Source organism: Selaginella moellendorffii, unplaced genomic scaffold (assembly GCF_000143415.4).
Source record: "Selaginella moellendorffii unplaced genomic scaffold, v1.0 SELMOscaffold_40, whole genome shotgun sequence".
NCBI classification, from domain to species: Eukaryota; Viridiplantae; Streptophyta; class Lycopodiopsida; order Selaginellales; family Selaginellaceae; genus Selaginella; species Selaginella moellendorffii.
The window spans coordinates 1,211,600-1,236,613 of record NW_003314301.1 but is presented as its reverse complement, the minus strand read 5'-3'; the positions used below and the strand labels follow the sequence as shown (position 1 = coordinate 1,236,613).

The 25,014-nt window shown below is 41.9% G+C and overlaps 4 protein-coding genes and 1 long non-coding RNA gene across 6 annotated transcripts; 2 read left to right on the top strand and 3 right to left on the bottom strand.

Moving 5' to 3' along the window:
* Nucleotides 1-10,412: 10,412 nt before the first annotated feature.
* On the bottom strand, nt 10,413-12,642 carry LOC9660400 (indole-3-acetic acid-amido synthetase GH3.10). The gene is made up of 4 exons (XM_024684301.1): nt 12,270-12,642; nt 12,112-12,213; nt 11,194-12,050; nt 10,413-11,124 (listed from the first exon to the last, which is right to left on the bottom strand). Exons 1-4 carry the CDS (start codon nt 12,560-12,562, stop codon nt 10,520-10,522), a joined length of 1,857 nt encoding a protein of 618 aa, XP_024540069.1. The 5' UTR covers nt 12,563-12,642; the 3' UTR covers nt 10,413-10,519.
* Nucleotides 12,643-13,097: 455 nt separating this feature from the next.
* LOC9660399 (GPI mannosyltransferase 2) lies at nt 13,098-15,155 on the bottom strand. Of its 2 annotated transcripts, XR_002993437.1 has the most exons (9): nt 14,850-15,155; nt 14,684-14,789; nt 14,523-14,615; nt 14,263-14,461; nt 14,018-14,199; nt 13,774-13,967; nt 13,617-13,726; nt 13,314-13,560; nt 13,098-13,221 (listed from the first exon to the last, which is right to left on the bottom strand). XR_002993437.1 is itself a non-coding variant. In XM_002979167.2 (8 exons), exons 1-8 carry the CDS (start codon nt 15,151-15,153, stop codon nt 13,417-13,419), a joined length of 1,332 nt encoding a protein of 443 aa, XP_002979213.1. In that variant the 5' UTR covers nt 15,154-15,155; the 3' UTR covers nt 13,098-13,416. The 2 variants fall into 2 exon arrangements, 1 of the variants encoding a protein (XP_002979213.1); XM_002979167.2 differs by having other exon boundaries at nt 13,098-13,560.
* A 55-nt stretch (nt 15,156-15,210) lies between these two features.
* On the top strand, nt 15,211-16,833 carry LOC112349577. Its single transcript, XM_024684198.1, has one exon. The coding sequence runs from the start codon at nt 15,211-15,213 to the stop codon at nt 16,831-16,833; it is 1,623 nt and encodes a 540-aa protein (XP_024539966.1).
* Nucleotides 16,834-17,143: 310 nt separating this feature from the next.
* Nucleotides 17,144-18,165, bottom strand: LOC112349576. The gene is made up of 3 exons (XM_024684197.1): nt 17,531-18,165; nt 17,399-17,473; nt 17,144-17,345 (listed from the first exon to the last, which is right to left on the bottom strand). Exons 1-3 carry the CDS (start codon nt 18,163-18,165, stop codon nt 17,144-17,146), a joined length of 912 nt encoding a protein of 303 aa, XP_024539965.1.
* A 131-nt stretch (nt 18,166-18,296) lies between these two features.
* LOC112349611 lies at nt 18,297-18,677 on the top strand. Its single transcript, XR_002993438.1, has 3 exons — nt 18,297-18,388; nt 18,447-18,530; nt 18,581-18,677. It is a non-coding gene; the product is annotated as an uncharacterized LOC112349611 (long non-coding RNA).
* The last annotated feature ends 6,337 nt before the right edge of the window (nt 18,678-25,014 follow it).

Sequence of the window (25,014 nt, the reverse complement as noted above, 5' to 3'; positions counted from 1 at the left end):
CATCATCGATGACTCGCCGATTAAAACTGCAACAAATACGCACACATATGCAGTGCACCCCATCTCTTGCAGTATGGAAACTAGGGAGAAGAAACCGTATGTTTTGGGGGACCTTGCAAAACGGCTTGGAGCGATGGTGATAGAGAACTGGCCAGTCCAGGAGGTGGCTGCAGAAATCAACCAAATGGCAGATGGAACGGTATATCAGAAGCCATTTGATTGGACAGACACCAGTCATCATTTATGGCATGTATATTGTCTAGCCAAGCACTATCCGCATCTCTATAATCTGCTCAACCGGATGGGTTCTTCGACCACTGAACATGAGCGTGGACGTATTAGAGAAGAGATGGCATTACTATTGGGTTTAAATCCTGATAGTGTGGAGAGTGATGAAATTCCAAGATTATTGTATAGGCGTTGGAGGCAAAAAATAACAGTCTGAGATAGCATGTATTTATTTAAAAATGTAACTTATTATGGCATGGGGTTCCATGCCATTGTATTAATATTAAAAGACAATTCTTTGAGAGGATTTGCATTATACTAGAAGTGTTACAACATGTTATTGGAAGTCTACGAAGTTGTTTTATTAATAAGGGGAAAGTAAAGATTGAATGGGGACTTGGGCTCCACCTAGACTCGGAGCAACTGAGCCAATATTAAAAGGATGGAAAGAAATTGGACGACGATGACAAAGAGAAGAGAGAGGTGAAGCAGTGGCAGGGGGAGGAGAAGTGATTGAATAGACATTTCCTTGTTTAAAATAAAATGGCATGTGCCTCAATGCAGTTGAATTTTGTTATATTTATATACTATATAAAGGTTTGGAAACCTTATTTTACAAGTGGGATAATGACAATTCCCACTTTAACAAAATAGAGCTTATTATCAATTGAGAAATACTATAAGCAAGCCCATATTATTACTTTAAAAGTTTACCTGAGTATTAAATGCCAACTCTATTCGACAAAACACAACATAAATGCCATACCTACCGATAAATATTTACAACAACAAATACCACCAACTTTGTTCACAACATAGACAAGCTCATACCACTCTCTATCAAATTAAACTCAAAACTAATCCAACACTAAACTAAGAAGCAATAGCAAGGTTTCCTAGAAAAGAATTGAGCATTGTAACCCAATTCTTCAATAGCAAGCGTAGACAAAATAGTTTAGCGCTTCATCAATATCCATCCAATAACACCACTGGTAAGACCATCATACTCAATATGCATCAAGATAGGGATTCTTGATTGCATGATGTGAACACAAACAATGAGTTAAAACCTTGTTGCAAATTATCTCTCTAAGAAGAGAAAATGATTTATGTGTTTGATCTTTCGTCCCTAACAACTCTCTTTTCGATCTCATCTTTGACTAAAATTCAACCTTGCATTCGCATTGCCTTCAATCTAATCCAAGAAAAGTTTATGAAAAAGCACATCAATAATTACTTGAATCTATAAACTCATCCCTACAGTCTTGATTAATCCACTTATGATCATGCCTAAGAAGGATCCATTAGTGTCGTGCTAAACAGTTACGGACCAGTCTATTTGCCACTTATAGCAAACCTAAAGGAGGTTTATTTTTACCCATGGTACATCGAACCACTCATGGAACCACCGATAGGCTAACATTAATCCTAAGTGTAGCCTTGAGTTGCTAATATGCCTCACTCACGAGCCCAAGCGCAAACTCGTGCAATCGAAATATCTCAATCCATCCTATAAGCCCAAGAGTATGTTTACATAATATGCTACAAAAAGGTAACCAAATCCATACTTAAGGAACAAATGCGAAGTCTTAGTACCCAAACGTGCATCCACTCAGATCATCGTTTCCATCTCTATGTATACAAAGACAAGTTGCTCAATTTCATTGGATAGTACTTGCTGAGACGTATCCTCTAATACTAAATGTAGCACATGTGGTTTTCACTTTTTATCCTATGGTGATTTACCATAAGAAACCACGAAGTGGAACCTAAACCCTCCATGTGCCACGTGTCATATGCCATGTGTCCAAAGGACAGTGGTATGGAACTCAAGTTTTAGGGTCTTAGGCCACTGAATGAAAGAACAATGCCAAACTCTTAAACATGGAGCTAAAGAGCAAAGGTACTAAAACACGAAGTGACTCCCAAACATATAGCCCAAGGAGCAAAGGAGTAAAAGAATAGGAGCACAGAGTGACTTGGAATAGTCATAGAATATCTAGTATCCCAATGCAAGGACTAACATGCAAAACAGAGCCAAACAGAGTTTAGCACTATTTTAGTATATCGGTGGCCTAATGTGAGGATATGAGTATTCCACCAAGTAGCATAGTATGGAACTTGGGCTTAGACCCAAGCTGGACGTAAAACAAGGATAAACATGCAAGTAAGAGCTAAACTATGCCTCAAGTTGGTCGGCCATATCCAGCCTACCCAATATCCCTACTATACATTTGGAACCCTCCACCCCCCCTCCAGTTCATGCAAGAGAAGAATACCTTTACCTAGACCACAACCAAAAAATTCATAGGCACCTAATACCAAATAAGCAACTTTTGGTTTTTACATATTACAAACTTTGCTTGAACTGCTTCCATAACCTTGTGACTATACAGCATTTGGATTTCCTTGAGAGAGAGCATGCCAACATATCGAAGGTGCTCGATATCATGGACTAAGATATGTGATTGGAAAGCAAACTAATTAAGCTTGTAACATAGTTGGTGAGAACAAAGGCTATTAGTAAGGGATTCTTACATGTTGATCTTGTGACATGCCAAGTTGAGCCTTATAGCTTGGTTTCAATCCTCTGGCTCTACAAGTGTCATTAGAATATAAATATGTCACTCATCATTGTTCTAGAACTTTTCTTAGATACATGTTGCAAATGTGATTTCGGGTATCGAAAGTTACCTCTCGACTAGTCCTTTTGGATATTCTTTCTTAACTGCTATGATGGCAGGAGGTCGGTATTGTTGGACTCTTTATTAGTCTCCACTTGAGCTAGTTGAGAAACTGGTTAATACCCATGCACTTAAATCGGATAAACATAAGATAAGAACCCTATATGTTTTTTGCTAAACATACTCGGCCTGGTTTGAGAAGCTTGTGTCATTAGCTTTGAAATGGTCCCTCAATATTCATTAAATGATAGCTTATTGTGTCTACTAAACACCTTTACTATCATGCACCTTCTATTAGTTCCATTTGGTCTCAATTGCTATTTATGGAAAGTGTCTAAATTTAATTATTTAGTATATTTATGGAATGTAGAGATTGTCCTAAACACAATAGTATTCATCCCATGTCCAAATTCATAATCTAGAGACATTTCATATTTAATAAGTTTTGAGTTAGTCCTAGAGACTAACTCATGGTACTAAGGATGACTAAGGGTGAAAGCCCAAAGCATGCATCCTTAAGAAAGGGGTTTTAAGCCTAAGTTCCACACTATGCTAGTTGGTGGAGTACCCATATCCTCTCATTAGGCCACCGATATGCTAAAATAGCACTAGACTTTATTTGGCTCCATTTTGCATGTTAGTCCTGGCATTGGGATGTTAAATACTTTAGCACTGTTTCAAGTCGTTCCATGCTTCTGTACTATACGCTCAAGAGTCGCTCCATGTTTTAATTCCTTCACTCCTTAGCTCAATGCTTAAAAGTTTTGTGGCCCAAGGCCTTGAAACTTGGGTTCCACACCACTGTCTTTTAGACACGTGGCATGTGGTACGTGGCATGTGACAAGTGGCACATAGAGGGTTTAAGTTCTACTTCATGGTTATCCTATGGTAAATCACCATAGGATAAAGGGTGAAAACCACATGAGCTCCTCCAAAATACTAGTCACTGGTGGTTTCCATCAATAATGAAGAACATCCAGCCTACAAAAGCCTATGTCTCCTCGTGGCATGCTATCAAAGTATCAAACTTTTGAGATTTCATTTGCCATTTCTAATCCCAAGTATGCTCAATCTCGCGAGTAACCATATCTATGCAATTTGTTCTGAGGAATGATGATGACACAATAAATGATCCAGTAGTGTGTTTGAATCCAACCTCTATGAAAGAGGTATAAATACCACATGTAATGCACTTTATTTCTCTCTCTTTAAGCCAACTGAAAAAGGGATAATTGCTTGATGAAAGAACTCTTAGTGGCTATTTTATCCCCCAAGGTTCCAAAAATCCACAGTGACAGTATATCCAAATCTCATCTTATGATCACATGCGCTACAAAAGAGCATAGAGATGAGAGGGAGAATAAGTTATTAATACTACAACTCTTATAATTAATCGATATTGTAAGCAACTAAAGAGAATGACTCTAGAGACAATTCATAAGGGTTTAAATATAAAGGGAAAGGGCTTATGAATAAAAATGCACCCCCTTTTTTAATTGGTTAAGAGTCTTAAGATACTTAAGATTAAGTGTCCTTAGGTTTGAATAGTATTAGGTTGAGTGACCTTCTAGGAAGTTCAAACTCAAAAGCTTGTATTTAGTATTAAAGCGGTCTCAAGTCTAACTTTGCTGGTTAATTAGGGGAATTATACCACATGATGATTAACATTTGGCAAGAGTTGCAGCTCTCAACTTCCATTCACGAGGGTGTGAACTCGCAGGGAAGCATAGTGGATTATAAGCAATCAAACAAAACTACTTGAGAGATAATCCATAATAGTTCAAATATAAAGGGAAAGGGCTCATGAATAAAAATGCACCCCTTTTTCCAAATAGCTAAGGGTATTATAATATTTGGGATTAAGCATCTTTGGGTTTAAATAGTACTGAGTTGGGTGACCTTCCAAAAAGTCTAAACTCAAAAGTTTACAAATGCCTCTTGCTCATAACCCTATTCATCTCAGCAATATTATTTCTCTCACAATCAATTATACAATTAATATGAGTGGCTCTTTAATCTTTAGATTCTAAATAGTTGTATATTTTGTTAAAATAATTAACTTGTCCTGAAGAAGTGAGCCATCTTTGTTAAGTGATCCACAACAACCCAAATAACATTATTTCCTCGAAAGGTCTTGAGTAAACCAATGATAAAGTCCATCAAAATGCTATCCCATTTATTCTAAGATACACATAGGGGATGATAGAGGCTAGCAAGCTTTTAATGATCAACTTTGTGCCTAGTAAATCAATCAACCACATATATACTTCTCAACATCTAACTTCATCCCAGGCCAAAAGAAATGCCTCTTTTATACATTCTTAGTATTCATGGATGCCGAACACATGGCACATCATGACACTTAACCAAAATCTATTGATGAGTTTGTCAACATGGGTATGGTTGGAGTTCTTTTTGGATTTGTGAAGGATTTTCAGAGATAGTAACTCCCTTGACCAATCTTTTCTAGAACACGTTAAAACATGCTACTATTCATGGTTAGGATGAGAAATGTCAAGTGGCATTTCAACATTTGAAGTAATGTTGTATCTCTACTCTTGTATTAAAGATTTTTGATCTTGAGAAGCCTCTTGTGATTGAGACAGATACAAGTGACATTACTATTGGAGCCATCTTACTTCAAGTTGGGCATCCTTTTACGTACATGAGCCATAAGTTTGATGCTACATAGTGGAATTGGCCTACTCAAGAGGAGTTGTATGTTGTGATTGCTATTGTGAAGGAATGGCAATATTATTTGTATGGATCGGACTTCCATATAGACTCAGATCATTAGTCTCTCCAGTATTTTAGTTGACAAAAGAATCTTCTAGGCCAACAAACTCCTTGTATTGATAAACTCATCAAATAGATTTTGGTTAAGTGTCATAATGTGCCAAGTGTTGGGCATTTGGGGGTACTAAGAATGTATATGTTGGTGAAGAGGCATTTTTTTTGGCTTCGGATGAAGTTAGATGTTGAGAAATACGTATGTGGTTGTTTGACATACCAGGTGGTCAAAGTTGATCATCAAAAGCTCATTAGCCTCTATCATCCCCGGACAGACAAAGTGCATAAATCATCTGTTGGAAGATATGTTGAGGTTTTTTATGGGAAACTTGAATCGATAGGGAGTATGGGAGAAATACTTGTCTTTGCTTCAGTTAGTTCACACTAGCACTTATCAATCGGCCTCATGCTTGTGATTTCTTAGAGATATGCAAGATAAGCTTGAGTTGGCAAAGGTGAACATGAATAAGCTCAAGATCGAGACAAAAGATTAGCTAATGAGCATTGTCGTCATCAAAAATACAAAGTTGGTGACAAAGTTTTCCTTAATCTATCAGATGCACAATGGTTTCTAAAAGGAGGTGACATTGCTAGATTGTTTTTATGGTGTTTCGGGCCTTAGACAATTTTATAGTGTGTGGGGGATCTTGCATACACTTTGGACTTGCCAACTTAGGTCAAAGATTCATTCAATGTTCCATGTAAGAAAGCTTAAAGTGTGAATGCACTCTAGTGATATTTTGGATCAATCCATCATCTAGATCCCAAAGATTGATGCTGAGAAGGCTAGTCCAACCAATATTCTTGCTCAAAGAGTGGTGATATCACATCGGAAGACAACTAGGAAGTTGTTAGTTCAATAAAATAGTTATTCCATGGATGAAGCTACATGGGAAACTAAAGATGATATAAAGAAAGTGTTTCTAAGTTTTGGTTATAACTTAGATGACATTCCTAAGGAATGAGAGGATTATGAATCTATCTTTTATAACAAGATATAATTCACTTCATAATAAGCACAAAAAGAATCACCAATGATTTATATCCTCCACTTATAGTCATGGAAATAAGAAAATGAGAATGGAACAAATGGCTCAAATCATATAACAATACTGCTATAGAACTCTTGTCATGCGAAAAAGCTATATTACTTTCTTTCTTTGTGGCTATTTGTCGCAACATTAGTGTTGCCATTTGCACATTTTTTCTCCATAGCCGTATTCCTTTAAACTCCCTTCATGTGAAGCTCATTTAACTTCTTAAGGTTGCTATCCATGTCTAGGTTATGAGGGAGAGGAGAATGATACAAACCATAAGAACATTTTGAAAATATTTTATAGCCTGTGGGATTTAAGGCCATAATGCCTTAAGGGTTGAGAGGTTGGCCTAGGGTTCCCTCCCTTGTTTGTTTAACTATACATGCTTATACACAAACAGGACCACTAGAATTGAGCTTGTATGTATGGTTTGCAGATTGGAGGTGAAGGGAAGATTGAGAGGCTTATCACATAGAGCATTATTTCTAGCACTATTTCAGGGCCAAGTACCTCCACTTCCATGTATTCTCACCATGTCCTTACTTCTTATATGTGGTAAAATAAAAAACAAAGAGGTGAGGCTTGCTATGGAGATGAGAGGAAATGCAAAAGGCTTGCTATGAGTGTGAAGGAAGAGCAGTGTCAATAGAAACTAAAAGAGCCACACCTTCAACGTCAGCTATTACATGTTTAATAAATAAATCCAAATGTAGGAGATATTGTTCATCAAGATTAAGGCCTTGTTGATGCATCATAGTTGTGAGTTTCTAAGACATCAAGCATGCTTTGAGTGATAAAAAGAAGGGAAGTAATACTTGAGGGAGTGTTTCACCTTTAACATTCATAAATATTGAACCTGATATGTCTTCTATATCCTTTAAAGATAATGGCTGAACGATTCTACAAGTGGGAAAGTTTATGCATATCATCGTCAAATGAAAGGCTTACCCAAGCTCGTGCTCCAAGGGCTGAAACAAATTCACTGGTACATGAGATGGCCTGAAGAACTCACCACACTAATATAAACGCACCTTGTGTAAATTCTACATAGTGACTCAATGAGATATATCTTTGGCAAGATATGACATTGCAAACTCCATACATTGGAAATATCCATATGCCAATATCCTCCATTAGGTGCTTGTATAACCACATCATACACTTGTACAATTCACACCAAAAGTGCTCAATGCACTGCAAGGTAGGGAGGTTAGTGGTGATGAACATGCACAACAAAATATTGAAGTTATACCTAGTTTCTTGTTGACGTCTTGTGGATAAAACTCTTGCCTTAAGGACCCAAAAAACGTTCCATATCATTCTCTACCACATTATGTTCAGGAGCATTGTCACTCCTAATGCATTTATGCCGGCTAAATCTGTATACAGTTTGTGCGTATATGTTGAAAATCACATGCGTTTGTTTGATGGTTGATAGCTCTCAAGAGACTGTATAATGAGTTTCCCCACATATCAAAATGTGAATGTAGAATCTATATGATACAAGTTTGCAATATGCTGCCACAATGAATGTTTAAATCTTCACAAATGCAATGAAATATACTCAGTCCATATGGCACAGCACATAAGGCTCCACATTAGTGTAAATCTGTCTTTGAATTCTAGACAGATGCCCCTACTACAGCCCTGCTGAATCATGCATTGCCAATGCTTCACAAACTTGCTATTAGCTAAATCTATATCCTACTGTTCAACAACTAGACCAGGAGTTAATGATACCCCAGTTTGTGCCAGCATAATTCATAGTTACATAAGTTTGAACTTAATTCAATCCTCTGTTGGTACTCTTGTATACACCTCTCCAATTCGGAATGACAATGCACATATATTTGTACAATGCTAGCCTTGTAATTTAGAAGTAATTTGCTAGGTACCTTGTAGTTTTTATCCCAAGAATCGAGGTGTAACCAAGTGGTAAATACATTTGGACTAGCAAATTCTCTTGTTCGCAAGAAAATCTCAAACACTTGAGAAATTAAGAAATTACGGATGAGTGTGAAATTTCTACTTACAGGCAAAACATTGTCCTCCACCACTTCTTGCACATTGGAACTGCTTTCAGAAGCAGAGCTGAAAGAGGACAAAGTGCTGTTTGCCTCCTCACTTACCATCTCACATAGGTTAGAGATATATAATGTAACAATTCAAGCTTACTCATTCTGAATCTCTTTTGCTTGTTAACACCTTACCTCAATACTCTAGTTTTTGGACTCAAGCAAACTACAAACAAGAGGACAATAGGACATAAATTGGCTCACCATGTAGTGTAGCTACCAAAACCCCTCACATCCAAAAATGCCATTGCAACTAACATTCCTTGCATCTTAACCCTAACCCAAGACCCATCCCAGGTCTGGAACACATGAGGATGACTGAAGGATGTCATCAATGCATGTGGCACCATGCATGGGTTATATGGCTCATTATGGACCCATCTAAGACTTATTGATGTATATAAATAACTTGTATATCTGACATCCAATCAGGAATTGACTGCTGGGAATTGACTGCTGGCAACTGGTGGTGTGTGCATAGGTCGTGTGGTCAGTTGTCACGCAATTTACAAATTGCATGCCATTGACAGCAACAATTACCATCTCCAAGCATACAAAAGTTATTTTGTATGGCAACCATTTTGGGCTTATGTTCATTCCTTTGTTTGTGCAGGCTAGAACAATTCAATGGTATACTCGTTCAAGAGAATATGCTTGACTCAATGGCAGCTAGCGGCTTCATCCCACTTTGAGGCGCTGAGAAGTTCACCTCATATTGTGGACTTCATTGAGGAAGATTCTTGTTACTGTGTACATGTTGCGACCGAGTGGTATGCAATGCATGTTTTACATTCCTCCAGGTGCCCGCAAAGAGATGCAAAACGTTTCGAGTGTGGGGAGCTTCCCACTGGTCCTCGGTGGCGTATCAAAACACCTTTAATCAATGGCCCACGTGAAAAGGAGATATGTCACATGAGCAAATCCTCACGTACATCTCGAGCACCAAGGAGCTAAAGCTTTGGCCATTATATTTTATTCCGGATTGGATGGAGCTTCTTTCCTTATTCCATGCCGGATTGGTGTTTTATACTTTATTCCGGCCTGCCACTTTTTGTTCTCGTCTTGTGATTGGCCAATATCATATCATGAATATGGTACCATAGTCAAAAAAAGGAAAACGTCCTACGGGAAAAAGAACACGTTAAACGTATGATTGCATGAAACATCAAACCATTACATTTCTAATAATATTACATGCATTGCCAAGCAACTTCCGCTATTGCTTGGACAGCTTCAAACATGTGGAAGTTGTTGCTGCAACAGCATTAGCAATAGTGAAAACATAAGCTTCTTCAACTTCAAAAGATTGTTATAAGTCATTTATTGCACTGTGGTCCCATGCTTTCATGTATTAATATTTGAAGAATTGCATTACAAATTTGCACCATTGTGGTCTCATTCTTTCATTATTTCCCAATAGGAGGCATGACACCGTTTTTGTTTGAATGGCACCACTTGTTTGATGCTTCACTATGACAATGTAAACCCTCCAGTTGGTCGCGGCAACACCTTTGTTTGATGCTTCTGCTAAAATAACATATAAAAAGATAGATAAATACTCCACCCAGCTAGATATTTATGAACTATATATTATTCATTTAAAATAATTTAATCTTCAAATCTCTCCGAACACAAATAAAACATGGAAAGTAATGAGACTCAGCATGTTTTTGGGCCCAGTGAAGGGGGGAATTTACTACCCTACCTACTCTCTCCTCACTCCCGAATAGAAGCTCCGGACCATCCCTGCACGGAGAATGGCTAGCAAGTGTGACGCGGCAATGCAACGTGGGGTCTTATACTGATTCAGCGTTGCACCTTTGTCCAGAGCACTCTCTGCCAACTTGCGAAAAGTTCCCCTCTCCACTACGCAAAGCTCCAGGGGTCCAATCGTCTTGGCCGCACGGGACACAACATAACCGGGCTCCACAAATGCGCCATCCATGCAATCACAACACTCCTGCAATACCCTCTCAAAATCGTCACGCTTTTCTTGCGCCACCTTTGAAGATCCCTGGTTTCCTTTTCTCACGTGTGGCACGTCCACGTCCACGTCCAGCTCCACAAACACAACGTAGTGTCCCGGGCGGAACGACACGTCAGCATGGGCGGTATACTCCACCACCCCGACGCCTGTGCCGTGTAGTACCGCGGCGGACCGCTCCATCACCACGGCCAGCTCGGTCTCGCCGTTTTTGTCGATGTGGATGCTGAGCTGCACGTCCCGGCGGCAGACGAACTCGAACTGCGGCAGATCGTGGTAAAACCCACAGATGCGTACAACGTCGCCCACGCGGTACCTGTACAGCCCTGCTCACACGGCACAGGCATGCACAATACACTTGGTTATCATTCGAGACTCAATCAAAAAGGATTTACCGGACGAAGTTGTGATGGCGATCTCGTATTCTTGACCCACACGGACGTCTGCCATGCTCACTGGCGCTGCCACCTCCGTGAAAAGCGAGCTCGGCGGCACCACGGGACCATTGATCTCGTGGATCTTAGAAAACTTGCGCCGCTCCAGAGGAATGAACTCAAAGTAGGCAAGATCCGGGACGATGGTGAAGATGGTGTTGTGCGGGGACGAGAGAGGATCCATGTTGATCCCCATCCAGCTCTCGGAAGCGCCATAGTCACCGCAAACCAGCGCCAGGCCCGGCCCTGCGTAGAACCGCATCGCCTCGCAGTAGGACAACATTGTTCCGGTCATGATTGACAGGACGTAGCTCGTGTTCCTCCACAGTCTCGGGATGATTCCCTGGAAGCCACGGCTGCATTCCAATCGGATCTTGGCTGCTAGAGTTCCTCGATCGCGGTCGGGATGATCTTGGGTGAGCTGCTTCGAGGCCACGGTTTGGATTGCATGGTCTGTGATCCATTCGGGGAGTGTTCCAGACTCGATGCAATCGGCCAAGATTGACCAGGTCTTTTCCAGGAAGCGAAAGGCCTCGACGATTGTGTAGACGAAGGTGGAGGAGATTACGGCTATGTCGTCCGCGGCGAGGAGGGCGAAGAGCAGGTGGCAGTACGTTGCTTGGGGAAGGCTGGAGGAGAAGATCACCTCGTTTGGGCTAGAATTGAACATCTTTGTGGACTGCTGCTTGAGCTTGAAGGCTTCGCTGCGGAAATAGTTTGTGGTTCCGGTTCCCGTGAGAATTCCTCCTTTGGTCATTGTTTGCTTGCCACAGTAGACAATGTCCATGACTTTGGCATTCGAGCTCAGTGGGAAGTGCCTGACTTTTTCAGAGTGAATTCATGAGTGAGAGAATCCAGTTGACATGTCAATTATAGTACCTTCCTCGAAACGCTCCAGAGAGTTGGAACAATCGAATGGTGTTGAGAAAGAAGTCATAGTGCGCTGGGATGAGCTTTGTTCGTCCCTTGGCAGTCCCAGAGCTTAGGAAACAGTGTACTATCAGCACAGCTTTTAAGAAAAAAAAGGAAAAAATTACCTCAGGAAGAACATATCAACTGGCTTTTGGCAGAGAAGCGGCGACTGATCGCCATCGGCAATCTTTTGAATGTAGCCTTCGATGTCTGCATAGGTGATAAGCGGGAGACGCGCTTTAAAAGTCTCCAGATCAGTGCAGCCATTCAGCTTGTGCTCCTTGAGATAGTCAGCATCTGCATTCTGCACCAAGATCTGCTCGAGGAGCTCAGCCTGCACAGCATTACCATTCCTGGCCAGCTCCTCAAAGCCATAAGTAAGAGCGTCACTATGGGAGATCAATGGAATCCCTGGCATGATGGCAAGGAAAACACTGAGGCTTCTATTTTTTTCAGTAAGAAACTTTGATGCTGAAAAAAACCTCAAGAATGTGAAGTTGCTGTTCGAATGTGTTGTGTGTGTGAGCAGACTTCCAGAACTTGGCTTATTTATACTGGGCTGCTGAGTTAGTTTGTCCTCCCTAAGATGCAAATGATTACTTGGGGAAGTCTGGCCATTCTTTCACCTTCCTTTCAAAAGTTGGTGTACAAAAACCCAATAAGGTCGGCCACTTAGCTGAACTTGTCAAGAATGGAGGAAGTTTAAACTGTAGATATATAATCCTCCTCTGTTCATCTTCGACTCTGGTGGACATTTCTTTCTTGACAACTGGTTTGTTTACGGTCCACTTTCTTATAGGGATCTAGCAAAAGAAAACAAATAGAAAAATACAAAAATAAAAACACTGTACCACTAGCCCTGCAGGATCAAACGAGCTGATATGCTTGCTGGTTGTACGTCTCTCTATTATATGTTGAATATGTCTCTCTATTCTATAGGCTGTTCAGTGGCATTCATTGAAATTGACTATGATATTCAACTGAATACCTGCTACAATTGATACAGATTGAGCTGTACAGGAGACACAAAGACGATGCAAACGTAACAGGTACGTCACTCTTGGTCCCTCAAATAATCTTCAATCTCAATACAGGGCCACACACCGATAAATCAGGAAATATCATCCATTCTGTCAAAACAAAACAAAAAAAAAGGCTGCACAACTTACCAAATTTCTTGGAGACAGCGAAAGCAATGCCTAGCTTTTGACGTTTGCCGTTTGCGGTATTTCGAGATGCATTAGAAAATCTTGGAGGTGGACTCGCGAAAGATTACGTGAAAGGATAGAAATTTACGAAGAGCAATGTTCCAACCAGGGTGTAAGAAAGAAACACCCACCATCCAATCCATTGCCTACGAAAGGATGCCGAGAACCAATATATAACTGGACTGCAAGAGAGAAAGCGGGTCGACACCTGCAGAATCCCGATTCCAAGTTTTGAGGAGCTAAAAAAACAAGTATAGCGAATACCTGGACGTGCATTACCAAGAATGCAACAAGGGTCATAACCAAGAGCTCAAAAACAAAAGGAACGCTTGCCACTGCGTAAAATCCCGTCGCTTCTTTCTTCACTCTCGGAGCTACAGATTCGATGACATTAGGAAAGTCCAAAAACAGTGTTGCTTACGTTTTGAGTGATCTGGAAGAAGGGCGGCCTTTCTTTTCTGCCAAGAAGGTGCTGCGAGACCCAGAGAATAAAACAATTTGGGCTGCGCTCTGGCGTATGTGACAATGGCAGAGCTTGCTAGAAGCAGTGCCGGCGACGCAGACAGAAAGTTCGGGATTTGTTTGAGCTGGAAATACCGTAGGAATCCAACGTCCCTGGCACAGCAGACAATTATAAAAACCATGCCAAGAGAAGCAGATCTTACCAGTAGTGATCTTGAACGAATCCATACAAGTACGGTATGGTTGCCTTGCACCAAGGCCTCTGCTGCTTGGAATCGTTGAAACACATCTCAAAGTAGCCATAAGCCTGAAAAACAACGAAGGGTGCTACCACAAGGGAAGCTTGAAGTCCGCACTGGATGATGACAAAGAGAGATCCTGCAAGCTTATGATAGAAACAATCAAAATTCGAGCACGCGGGAAAGAAACGAAAAGCCAACTTTCTCACCAGCGGCCTTTTCATGTGGAAGACTTTGTTGTGGTAAACCAAGTGAAGGCACTGGAACAAGAAGAATCCCGCATGAACAATGCCATTCGAACGCGCAATGCTGGAGAAGCCAAACAAGATCGCAGACTTCCATCTGGCTCCACTTACGAGATACCACATTCCCGCAAAGGATAGTAGAGCAAATAAGCTTTCAGTATATCTGCGTCACAGAAACGAACGTCGATTGCTAGTTGGAACATCTTGAAAGGTTACCAACTTACAAGGATGAGTAGAAAACCGATGCCGGATTAAAGCAGAAAAATGCCGTCGCCAGGAAAGCCATTCTCTCTCGTTCTAGAACGTACAAACTCAGCCTAGCAAAGAAGGAAAGAACAAATATCGATCAGAAGACTAGAAGATGAATGGAAGAGTAAAAACATACCTATATAAGTAGAGAGCTGCCAATACGAAAGCCATGACGTTTATGACATAGCCAGACAAGGCGAGCGTTTCATCATAGCCAAAAACTGGAACAAAGCCTCTTAAAGCTGGAAGAACAGGAACATCAGTCATGGAACAAAAGAAAAAAAATTCATGTAAGCATTTACCAGTGTTGGAGAGAAAACGCATGAGAAGGGGAAGGAGAGGCTGGAACGCGTGCATTTGCTCGTACTCGTAGCCACAGCGAGCAATCCGCAAGTAGTACACGCCGTCCCACACAACGCTTCTGAGAAGCGTAGAATTCGAGATCCCCCCTCGATCAAAACCATGATCATCCCGCGAGAGACAGGGCAAATCCAATGCTGCCGAGGAATCATAGGGCGATCCAAGCCACGCCCAGGCCAGCATTGCGAGCAGAACGATGCCGCGGGAGGCCAGCGCCATGGCCAGCACTCCCCCCTCTCCCCGCATTGCCCAAGAACCCTAAGATAGAGATTTAGGGTTCTTCAAAATGTAGGGTTTAAGGCGATGGAGCGGTGGAACGCGGAGGAGCACGTCAGGCGCTTCTGGGAATCCATCCCGATCGCGACTACAACCCGGTGCGTGTGTCTTGTCCCAAGGGAATCCATCACGCCTTCGATCAAAGTCTCCACACCGCCAGAAGCACAGCTCGAGCGAGTCCACATAGAGCTCGACACGGTGACGCTCAAGCCAGGGGTTTCTTTTCTCCAGTCCAAGAGAAACAAGCTGCTAGTCCGGAGCGTTTACCGCGAATTCGCCTCTCTGGTGATCGACATTCTCTCCGGTAGAGTGAAGTCTCGCAGAGGCGATAGCTCGATCGATCACTTGATCATCGGGGGATCGCCAGGCACGGGAATGACGTCCTTTGGCTACTACTTGCTCACACAGCTGAGGATCCATCCGGATTTCGCGAACAGGCAGGTGATCTGGGAAGAATCCTGCGAGAGTTCTTCCGGTTTGAGCTATTTCTTTCGAGGCAGCCAAGTTGTGGAAGGGGTCGTGGGGTCATTCGATTCTCAGCGAACGCAAGACACCGTCTATCTCTGCAATGCTCCTCTCCTTCGACCGCAGCACGCCTTCAGCCACGCGATCGTCTTCTCCTCCGGCTGGGACGAAGTCAAGTATTCAAGGAAGTTCGCGAGAGAGAATGGCAACGCGATGATCGTTTGCATGCCGCCGTGGGACGTCTGCGAGCTCGCGGTGCTGTACGCCTCCGCTGGATTGCTGAACAGCCCTGGAGATTTCACCGCGGTCGAGCAGCTGTTTGGTTTCTGGGGTGGATCCCCTCGAGCGGTGCTGGACAGAGCCGATGATCCGGACTGGTTGTGCCAGTTCCAGGCTGCTTTGCTCGAGGCCAGGAAGGAGAAGCGTTTGGACATCGCTGGAGCTTTGAGACGAGACCCGGAACGTTTCAGCCATATCTTCCATCTCGAGCCTTTGGATCCGGAGTACAAGGTGGCGACCGTGGTTTGTGCGTCCGCGCACGTAGAGAAGACGCTGGGGATCGGTGCCGAGGGTGAGCCGTATGAAGATCAGATGGATTACATCAAGGACAACAAGCTCATCTCGGACAACGCTGCTATTGTCGGCCGGAAGTTTGCGTACCTCGTGCATTGCCTCCTGGCGTCGCGGGATGTGAAGAAGCTCCAGTTTCGTTCCAGGCGATTGGATCCGGGTGCTGTGGCTGGCTTGGAGAGTTTCGACTTTGGTGGCAACGTTGTGCTCTTCCGGAAGGCTGGAGATATCATCGCGGGGAAGTCGGGATACTTCGTGGCCGAGGATTGTCCAGGCTCGCCGAGTTCTTGCTACGATGCGGTGGGAGTGCTTCGTGATGGATCTGCGGTGATGTTTCGGATAACCCGGAGAGCTAGGCACGATGCGCTGCTGCAGCACGTCCAAGATGCAGTGGTGAAGTTTGGGAGGAACACTCGATTCGTGTATTTGGTTCCGGATGAGATGTTTGACGAGTATCCAATGCAGAGGCTGGTGTGGGGACAGGTGCAGATGGAATGGCCGTGCCAAGTGAGCGTTGTGGGGATTTCAGCCGATTTTCCTCTTCTAATTTTGCGGTTCTTGCAATTTTCAAAGCTTGAAAGATTACCCATAAAAGTTTGCAAAAAGTATTGTTAATTTTTTTCAATTTTAAAATAAATCTTAATACTATATTTTTTGATACTGGTTAGAGATCGCACTCGCCTGTAATATCGCATTATGTTTTTAAAAGATCGCTTGTCCACTTGGACGAGATTTCTTAGAAGAAACCTTAATCCATTATACCAGTATATACTAGCATTCTTCGCGCCTACCAAAGTACAAAAGGGGGAAGAAGAGGAGGTTCTCTAGATCGATCAATCCATACCTTGTCCGCTCGGAAATCAAGTGGTAGCACATCCAGCCTCAACGCCGCCTGGATTCAATTTCTGGATCTTCAAGAGCTTGCTCAAAAGTCGCTGATCACAGGAAGAAGAACTTTGCTCGAGCTTGGCGACGTATGCAGGGTATTCCTACAAAAACACACAGAGCTTTGAGTTTCCAGGGCTCTAGAAAGTGTAGCAAAGCCAGAAACTCTTACTCTATGAGAAGCAGCTTCTGCAGGAAGATCAAGCTTGGCCTGGTCGTAAACATCCAGCAGCTCATGAAGCCTGTGAGAAGGTGGTGGAAAAAACTTGCCATGAAATCGACTGAAAACGCTTACCATGGAAATCGACTGTATTCGCCACTGTAGAGTTGGCTGATGGTTGGACAGGGAACACGAAAGGGAGTTCCAAACCTGAGAAAAACATAAAAACGCATGAAAAAAGAAGAAGAGAGATTGGAAAGCTTTTACTCCGGGATCTTCTTGCTTCGTTTGGCACCGGGTATGATACACTGCTCCACGGGCTCGGTGTGGTCGGGAAGAATGGGCCAGACCCGATCGTTTGCACTGTAAGGCGAAGCACAGACGTGGAGCTCGTAAGTGATGAGCAGGCTCATCTTCCTCCAAGAGTTTTCGTCCCGCGCCAGAGCTTGGTAGAAACGCTGGCTCCCCGTCACAAACACAACGCTGGTGCTAAAGCACGGCCCTTCGGGAAGAGTGGTGAGGCAAGACGCGTGCATGAACACTTCCATCGCATCCAGCAGCTCCTCGTCGCCCAGCTCCTCTTCCCCAAATCCAAGAGCGCGAAGAAAGTATGGAGCCTTGCGGGTTATGGCATTGGACCCACACATTGCTTCCCAGATCCCCCATCCCAGCATCTCCTCCTGCCTGCCCAGTTTGTGATTGCCGAGGCAGTAGAGGGCGGTCGATGATTTCTTCTTGTCCGCCCAGGCGCCCAATTCCTGCGTCTGCGGATGATTGATGAGATCTTGGGCCAGGCGATCGCATACGTAGATGTTCTGCAGCGCACCCAGCGCCTTCTCCCTCTCCATCATCAAAGCCATCCTCTTCTTCCACGCCAAAGCCCTCTCCGCCTTCGTGTCCATAGCACACTAATTTCTCAAAACCTAGATTGTTCATAATTAATAGCTACTTTATTAACTTTGCGGATAATTTAATTTAAACACAAAAAGGTTCCCTCCAAACGGTTCATGGGTTTAGGGCTTTACTTGTCGAGCACCACTTCTCTCCGGCGCAATGCACATCAATCTTTCGCGAAAAAGAATGGAAGGAGTGACGAATCGAGATATCGAGACCCTGGAGGAAGAGGTATTCCGAGATTTCCTTGATTTTGATCTTTGTGACGATTTTCCCTCGGATCGGGAAGAACTCGACCCGATCTAGCGATAAAGAAGAATGCGGCATCGGAAATCCCCGGCGCAGCCCTGAAGTCGCCGCCTTTCAGACAAGGGTAAGCGATTGATTCTTCTTTACTACCATAGCCAATCATCCCCACGGCAGCTGGTTCTTTCGGAAAGAATGCACCTTGCGGCGCATCAATCTTTCGTCGCTGGAATGGGAGAAAGCATGAGCCATCTCACAGCGCTGGAAGAAGAGGTATTTAGAGAGTTGTGTGACGCTTTTCCCTCCGGAAGGCCCGATCTAGAGATGAAAACGACATTGGAAATCCCCAGAACAACGCTGACGTTGTTCCAGCTCTTTCCGGTGCTCGGGGTGAGTTTTCCTGCAAGTTTTCGGATTTGAGAACGGATATCTAATTCCATGGAAAGAAGGCCACGAGGATCTGACGGATACCAGGATCGACCATGCCTTTGAGCTAAGTCTTGCTTTCTTGGATAGATGCGATCCTTTCCGGAAACTCTTAGATTCAGGTGATGTCTATTGTAGTTCTGCAACACTGACACAACTAGACCACTTCTTTTCAGGTACTTCCTTTGCTAGATGCTCTTCTTGGGACGAAATGGGAGTCTTATATCCAGGAGATGCTGTAAGTTGTCTCATTTTACTTTCTAGCAGCGTGCTTCATGCTAAGTGGCATTTTGAACCTTCTTGTTCTTGCGACGATCGACATTTATCGTCCTATCCAACATAAGGAGCAACTGCCTACGCCACCAGAGTGGCTAATCTGTGACGAGAACCGCAAGTACGTTCAAAACAGGATTGAGTCTCGTTTGCAGCTCAAATGCGACTACGTTTTTGGCTATGATGATGCCGATTCCATCCGAAACGTAATGTTTGGCGAAATGGATACGACAAACTTTCCGAAGAGGTATGTATGCATTGCAATCTTTGTTGGCATTCCGCATTCCGGTTAAGCAACTCTTTCACAGGTATGAAGAAATATATGATGCATCAATTATGGAGGAGCAACTCGCTGAGTTCAACTCTCAAACAAGAAATCCTCTTGACTTGGTTCTTTTCGCGTATGCTGCCCAGCACATCAGTCAAATTCTTCGACAACCTTATGGAAATGCTTTGCTAGTAGGAGTGGAAGGAGTAGGCCGCCAATCTCTCACTAAACTGGCCACGTCCATGGCGAGTTATATGCTGTTCCAGATACAAATGAGCAGCTCTATGGAATGGATAGAGGACCTGAAGGTTTGTCTCTTTTCTCTGTCTTTCTTGCTTCCTTTTTCCTTTGTGTTGAGTGAATGAACGTTGCAGGAAGAAGTCTGAAGGTGATAATGCTACTGTTTTCGTCTTCAGAGATCAGAAGGACGCCGAAGGAACTTGTGAATCAGAGCTGACTGTGGTAAGTATCCATCGCGATTGCTAGGCTCTCCCAATACTGGAAGCTGCTCTCTGTGCGTTGGACACTCACAAATATTACAGAAGTCAAAGATCCACCGGCGTATGTGAACATAGCCTGTTGCTTGCAGGTAAGAGTCCATGTACTTTTACTTTTACATACTGAACTAAGAAGACTTTGACAGGTTAAGTCAAGGAGAATATCTGACCGGGAAAGAAAATCGAGGACTATTGAGGTCTTGCTCAACAGACACTTGCAGTTACGACCAAACTTCCATCACTGAATGAGTATGACAAAAATAAGGTAATAATTGATGAGATATGGTGAGCAACGGAAGCTACGATAAAGTGGCCAAGTTTCGTCAAGGATCACATTTGCAAGCTTCTTTTCTCATTGCTTCTCTTTCATACAGGTTGTTGCACCAAAGCGGACGAAGCTACAAGAAGCCACGGATGAGTTTCAAATAGCAAAGAAGGAAATGTTGAGGCACATAGAGAAACTCGGAAAGATTCAGAAACAGCTTGACCTGATGGAAACTAATAAGGTGCAGCTAGAATCGGACGTTCAAGACTGTCGGAAGGTGAGAGGCGTGATTTTACTCCTCATGATTTTACTCTTCATGCTGGAAATGTCCAAGGCGAAGACCAAGCAAAATTTAGATAGTCAACAAAGGCGAAGACTAAGCAAGATTAGCAATAGTAGGCTGCTTACTTTGGAGCTGTGAAGCTAGCTTATTGGGAGAGACTACTTGATACCTGGCTAAAGATGTGCAAGGAAAAGGACATCCCTTGTTGTAGGACCTTCAAGCTGATCACAGTTCTGGGCAATCCTGTAGACTTGATACTGAATGACGGGTTTTCTATTAGACAACAGCATCATTAACAAGAGGTGGTCGCTTTGGATTGATCCTCGAGGACAAGTAAAGAAGTGGATAAAGGTACAATATTTGTTTCAAAAACTTATTTGTTTTGACTAAGGTGGATTTCAACAGCAGGTGTCTGTCAAGCTGCTCTTCTTCACTAGATGTGATTATTCCTAGGATGAACTGGGAGTCTTATATCCAGGTGATCTCTATGTTCTATTCTCTATTGCATTGAGTAATTCAGCTTACTACATCCATGGTGAGCTCCGTACATTTTATTTTCGTTGGCCAGCTTAACATAGCATTGTTTTCCCAAGAAAAGCTCTTAGAGACATTGGCTAAGGATAGCAAAAACATTCTTAAGTTTGAAGTAAGAATGTTTTTCATATCTTCCTCGATATTAAGTATGTAGGAGGTTCTAAAGCAGGATTTTATTGATCAAGAATCGAGATAGGAAGAGATCATTGTTCCTGTTTTTAGATGCTTGTATGGTGCAACATTATATAACTTGGCCTCATCTAATGGACATGATTGCATACTTGATGGAAAGAAGGCAAACAAATGCATCTGAAGTGTCAGAAATAGCATTTAGGGAGCTCACAAGGTAAAATAATATTTTCTGATTGCTTTACTTCAATCTTTTTTTGAAGGCATTAGAGCTGGGAAGAGATTATAGTCCACTTCCTTGTGATGGATGTAGAGATCATTGACTTAATACCATTGGAGATGATCAAGGATAAAATCATATGGAAGAGTAAAGTGTTATGTTGCATGGGAGTTGATTTTAACAGTTTTATTGTGTGTTTTCTTTATGTGGACGGCATTAAAAAAAAACATTAGTGGCCCCAAATGAAACTCCATCAGGTTTTTTTTTTGATAAACAATTGTAAATTTAAGAAAGCTATGCAACATAAATGGGAGCTTTGACAATGTGTTCACCTCTATGGAAGTTCAGAAACTATCCTAACACCAAAGGACTTGGGTTTCCCTTGGTATCCACTAAAATATGATGAGTATGGTTCATTGTGAACAATTGGAGAAGACATCTACTAAAAATTTTACTTTTCATCACATTTCTTAACAATCTCATCTAGAACACAAATCAAATGTTCCTCTCAAAATTTGTCTTTGGACATGTTGCAGCAGTGCATCGTGCCTGGCTCTCCAAGTTATCTGCAACATCGCTAGCATCACTGCAAGAATCTGGTGAGCCTGAACAATCCTTAGCCATGTAGTATATCCTTGATCTTTCAAAGAGTGCCTCTCGTGATGCCATGAGGAATGCAAACTTCCATTGTTCTAGTTATCCTTGATGTAATCCATCTGATCTTCATATGGCTAAACCTAGGCATTTATCTCAGTGCCTTCTTTACGTGTGCAGACACACAAACCATGGTTATACTCCAGTTCCAAAGGCTCGGGATGGAAGATATAGCTGAAGTGTTCTAGGTCTTGTCTCAAAGCTCCAATGATGTCCAAGCCCTTCCTGACCTCAAGCAAAGATGCCTGGAACTAGCACAACCCGTCCAGAGCATACACCGCTTGGGGGGATCCACCCCAGAAACCAAAGAGCTGCTAAACTGCAGTGAAGTTTTCAGGGCTGGTCATTAATCCAGTGGATGCATACATCAACATGGCATGCAAATGATCATCACATTGCCATTCTCTCTTGTGAACTTTCTCGAGCACAGCAAGCCTGCTAATGTGGTTTTTCAAATTTTAACACTTCCTATAAAATAAAATTATAACTAGTTTAGCATATACTTTGGGAATGGTTATACTAGTTCTTGATATTCTTCTAGCAAATACAAAGAATATTGCATGGATCACTGCAAAATTGTTACTAGATGAGTGATCTTGCAAACAGGTGGAATGGAGCCACTTGCATTGCTACTTGAAATCTATAACCTGGAAAGGTGTATATTCCATGAAGAGTGTGCAAGAGGTAGAGTCACTTCTTTGCTGAATTCTCCCATAATAAAAGAACTTCATGACTTGGGAAATTTCTGATGCAGGCCATTGAGTAAGCCGTGCCATCCTAAGAGTTGTATTGACAGGTATTTGTTCTGAGTGAGTTTGACACTAGAGACTCAGGCCAATTCCCCACATCCAAAATGTTGAGACAACAATGGAGTTATGGTGTATTGATAATAAATTCCATCCCTTTTTCTTTGTATGAAACAATTATCACTAGTTTGTGTAGTGTACTATAAGTTAGAGCCTTTGGGACTTTATTTATAAGGCATTATCTACTAGTTCAACATATATGATTCCCTTGGTTATAGTTCTGTTTTCTTACCATATAGGTACTCACAAGCATGTTTATTGCAATGAACAAGAAAGAGCCAACTACTATGCAGAGCCATTGTGAAGCATGGGAGGCCAAAACGTATGTGTTGTGATTGGGCAAGGAAGTTTAACAAGATCAAACTAGATCTAATGAATGTATAAGTGAAATTATTTTCTATATGGTTCATCAATGTAAGACTAGGTAAAAGGGCCTCTTTGAGAATGTGTGTGTTTGTTAAGATCCCCAATCATTGTGAGGGATATCAATGCTCCATTATGAGGAATGAAGACACAAGTGGGAAGGAAAAGGAAAGGACAAGGACAAAACAAAGATTGAAATCACATGCCCTAGTTTCATACCCTTCAACATTTTATATCACATCATCCAAGTTCTTAACAGTGTCTTATTGTGTGTGTTCTTAGTGAATTGGCCACTTATGAAGGGAGATATGGTGCAATGTGGCATGATACTTCAAGACTATGTTATGCATGGTGTGCACGGTCACACAGAGGCATAGCTACTGTCCTACACATGTGCCCACTTGAAAGTTCCAACCAAACAAGCATAAGCTACATTGCACTTATATACTCCTAATTTAAGATTCTCTAGTTTAATACCACTGCCAACATTGAAAGTCATTGAATTGCAAAACAGTGTCGTGTTCAAAAACCCCACCCCCTTACACATGGACAATATGTATATATGTTGGAGATTGAGTTGCAGCTTTTATGTTCCAAAAATACATACAACTTCTTGATATTGCATTTAAAACCAAAAATTTAAAAACAATGTTGGAAGTTCTTATTTTGATTAGAAAATGGTATTACACTATATACTCACAGATGAGTTATTTGGAGTTTATTACAACATCCCCCCAAACTATCAAGGAAAGGGACACATGCATATCTGTGTATTCAGAATATTCATAATATAAATTTACTTACACTTTATATTTAGTCTGCACAAAAACATTGTCATGTAAGCTTTGTCAAAACATGTTGCTACTTATACTACCTCACTCAAGCTATAGATTTCTTCTCTCTCAACACTCTCTAAAAACCATGCAATTCTTGATAGCATACTAGAGTGTGTAATTGAATTACTTTGCATCCTTATAGTGCTTCTAGATTGTATAATTGAGGAGCACACCCCTCAATTTGAACTTTAATAGATTATTTCTCTCAAGTTTTTTTTTTTTTGTTGTTTACATGAAGGAGTTGCAAGTGCTATACTGCTTCATAAAAAGTATGCAATATCTCAATTATAGTCACTGCATTACTATTAAATAAAAAACTCATTACACCCGGTGTTTCTGGTTAAGTGACCTTCCAAAAAGTTTATGTTTAGAAATTTACACTTTGTTGTGAATGTCAGTGCCACTTTACTATGAAAGAAGATCAAGTTGCAAGTCACAGTTTAGATATATTGTCAATGATATTGCAATGCCCTTGCCACAATCTTAGACTCAGGAAAGAGAATGTGATGCACTTTGCCACTTCCAACATCTCATGGTACTTTGGCCCTATCTTAATAGCCGATAGAAGTGGGATGTATCCTCTAAGCCACTCACTCATTCTCTATTGACTTAGGATATCTCTAGCTTGGAATCCATATCATTCCAAGTGAAAGGAGTATAAAAGTGCAGATCCCTCTAAAAAATGAAGTATTTGTTACATATTGCATGCAATAAAAGCACTATGATTTTACTCTTGACTTGCAATTTTGACAAAAAGATACAAAATATGAGAACATCAACTATATATAGTATTAGGACATGCCTTTGAGCATAGCAAGAAGTTTGAAAACTATAATACCTTGTTGTATTTATTTTGAAGAAAAAAGAACTTGGCTCAATGTAGCTTTGAGCACTTGTATTATTGGCCTGCCAATGTCTTGCATCTCATTTTTGACAAACATTTGACATCCCAAGAATTGGTAATAGATGAAGTACACAAACCTTTGAATAGGGACAAAACCCATATACTTAGTTTTCAAGGAGACCTATTGATATTAGTATGAGAGATGATGAGTAG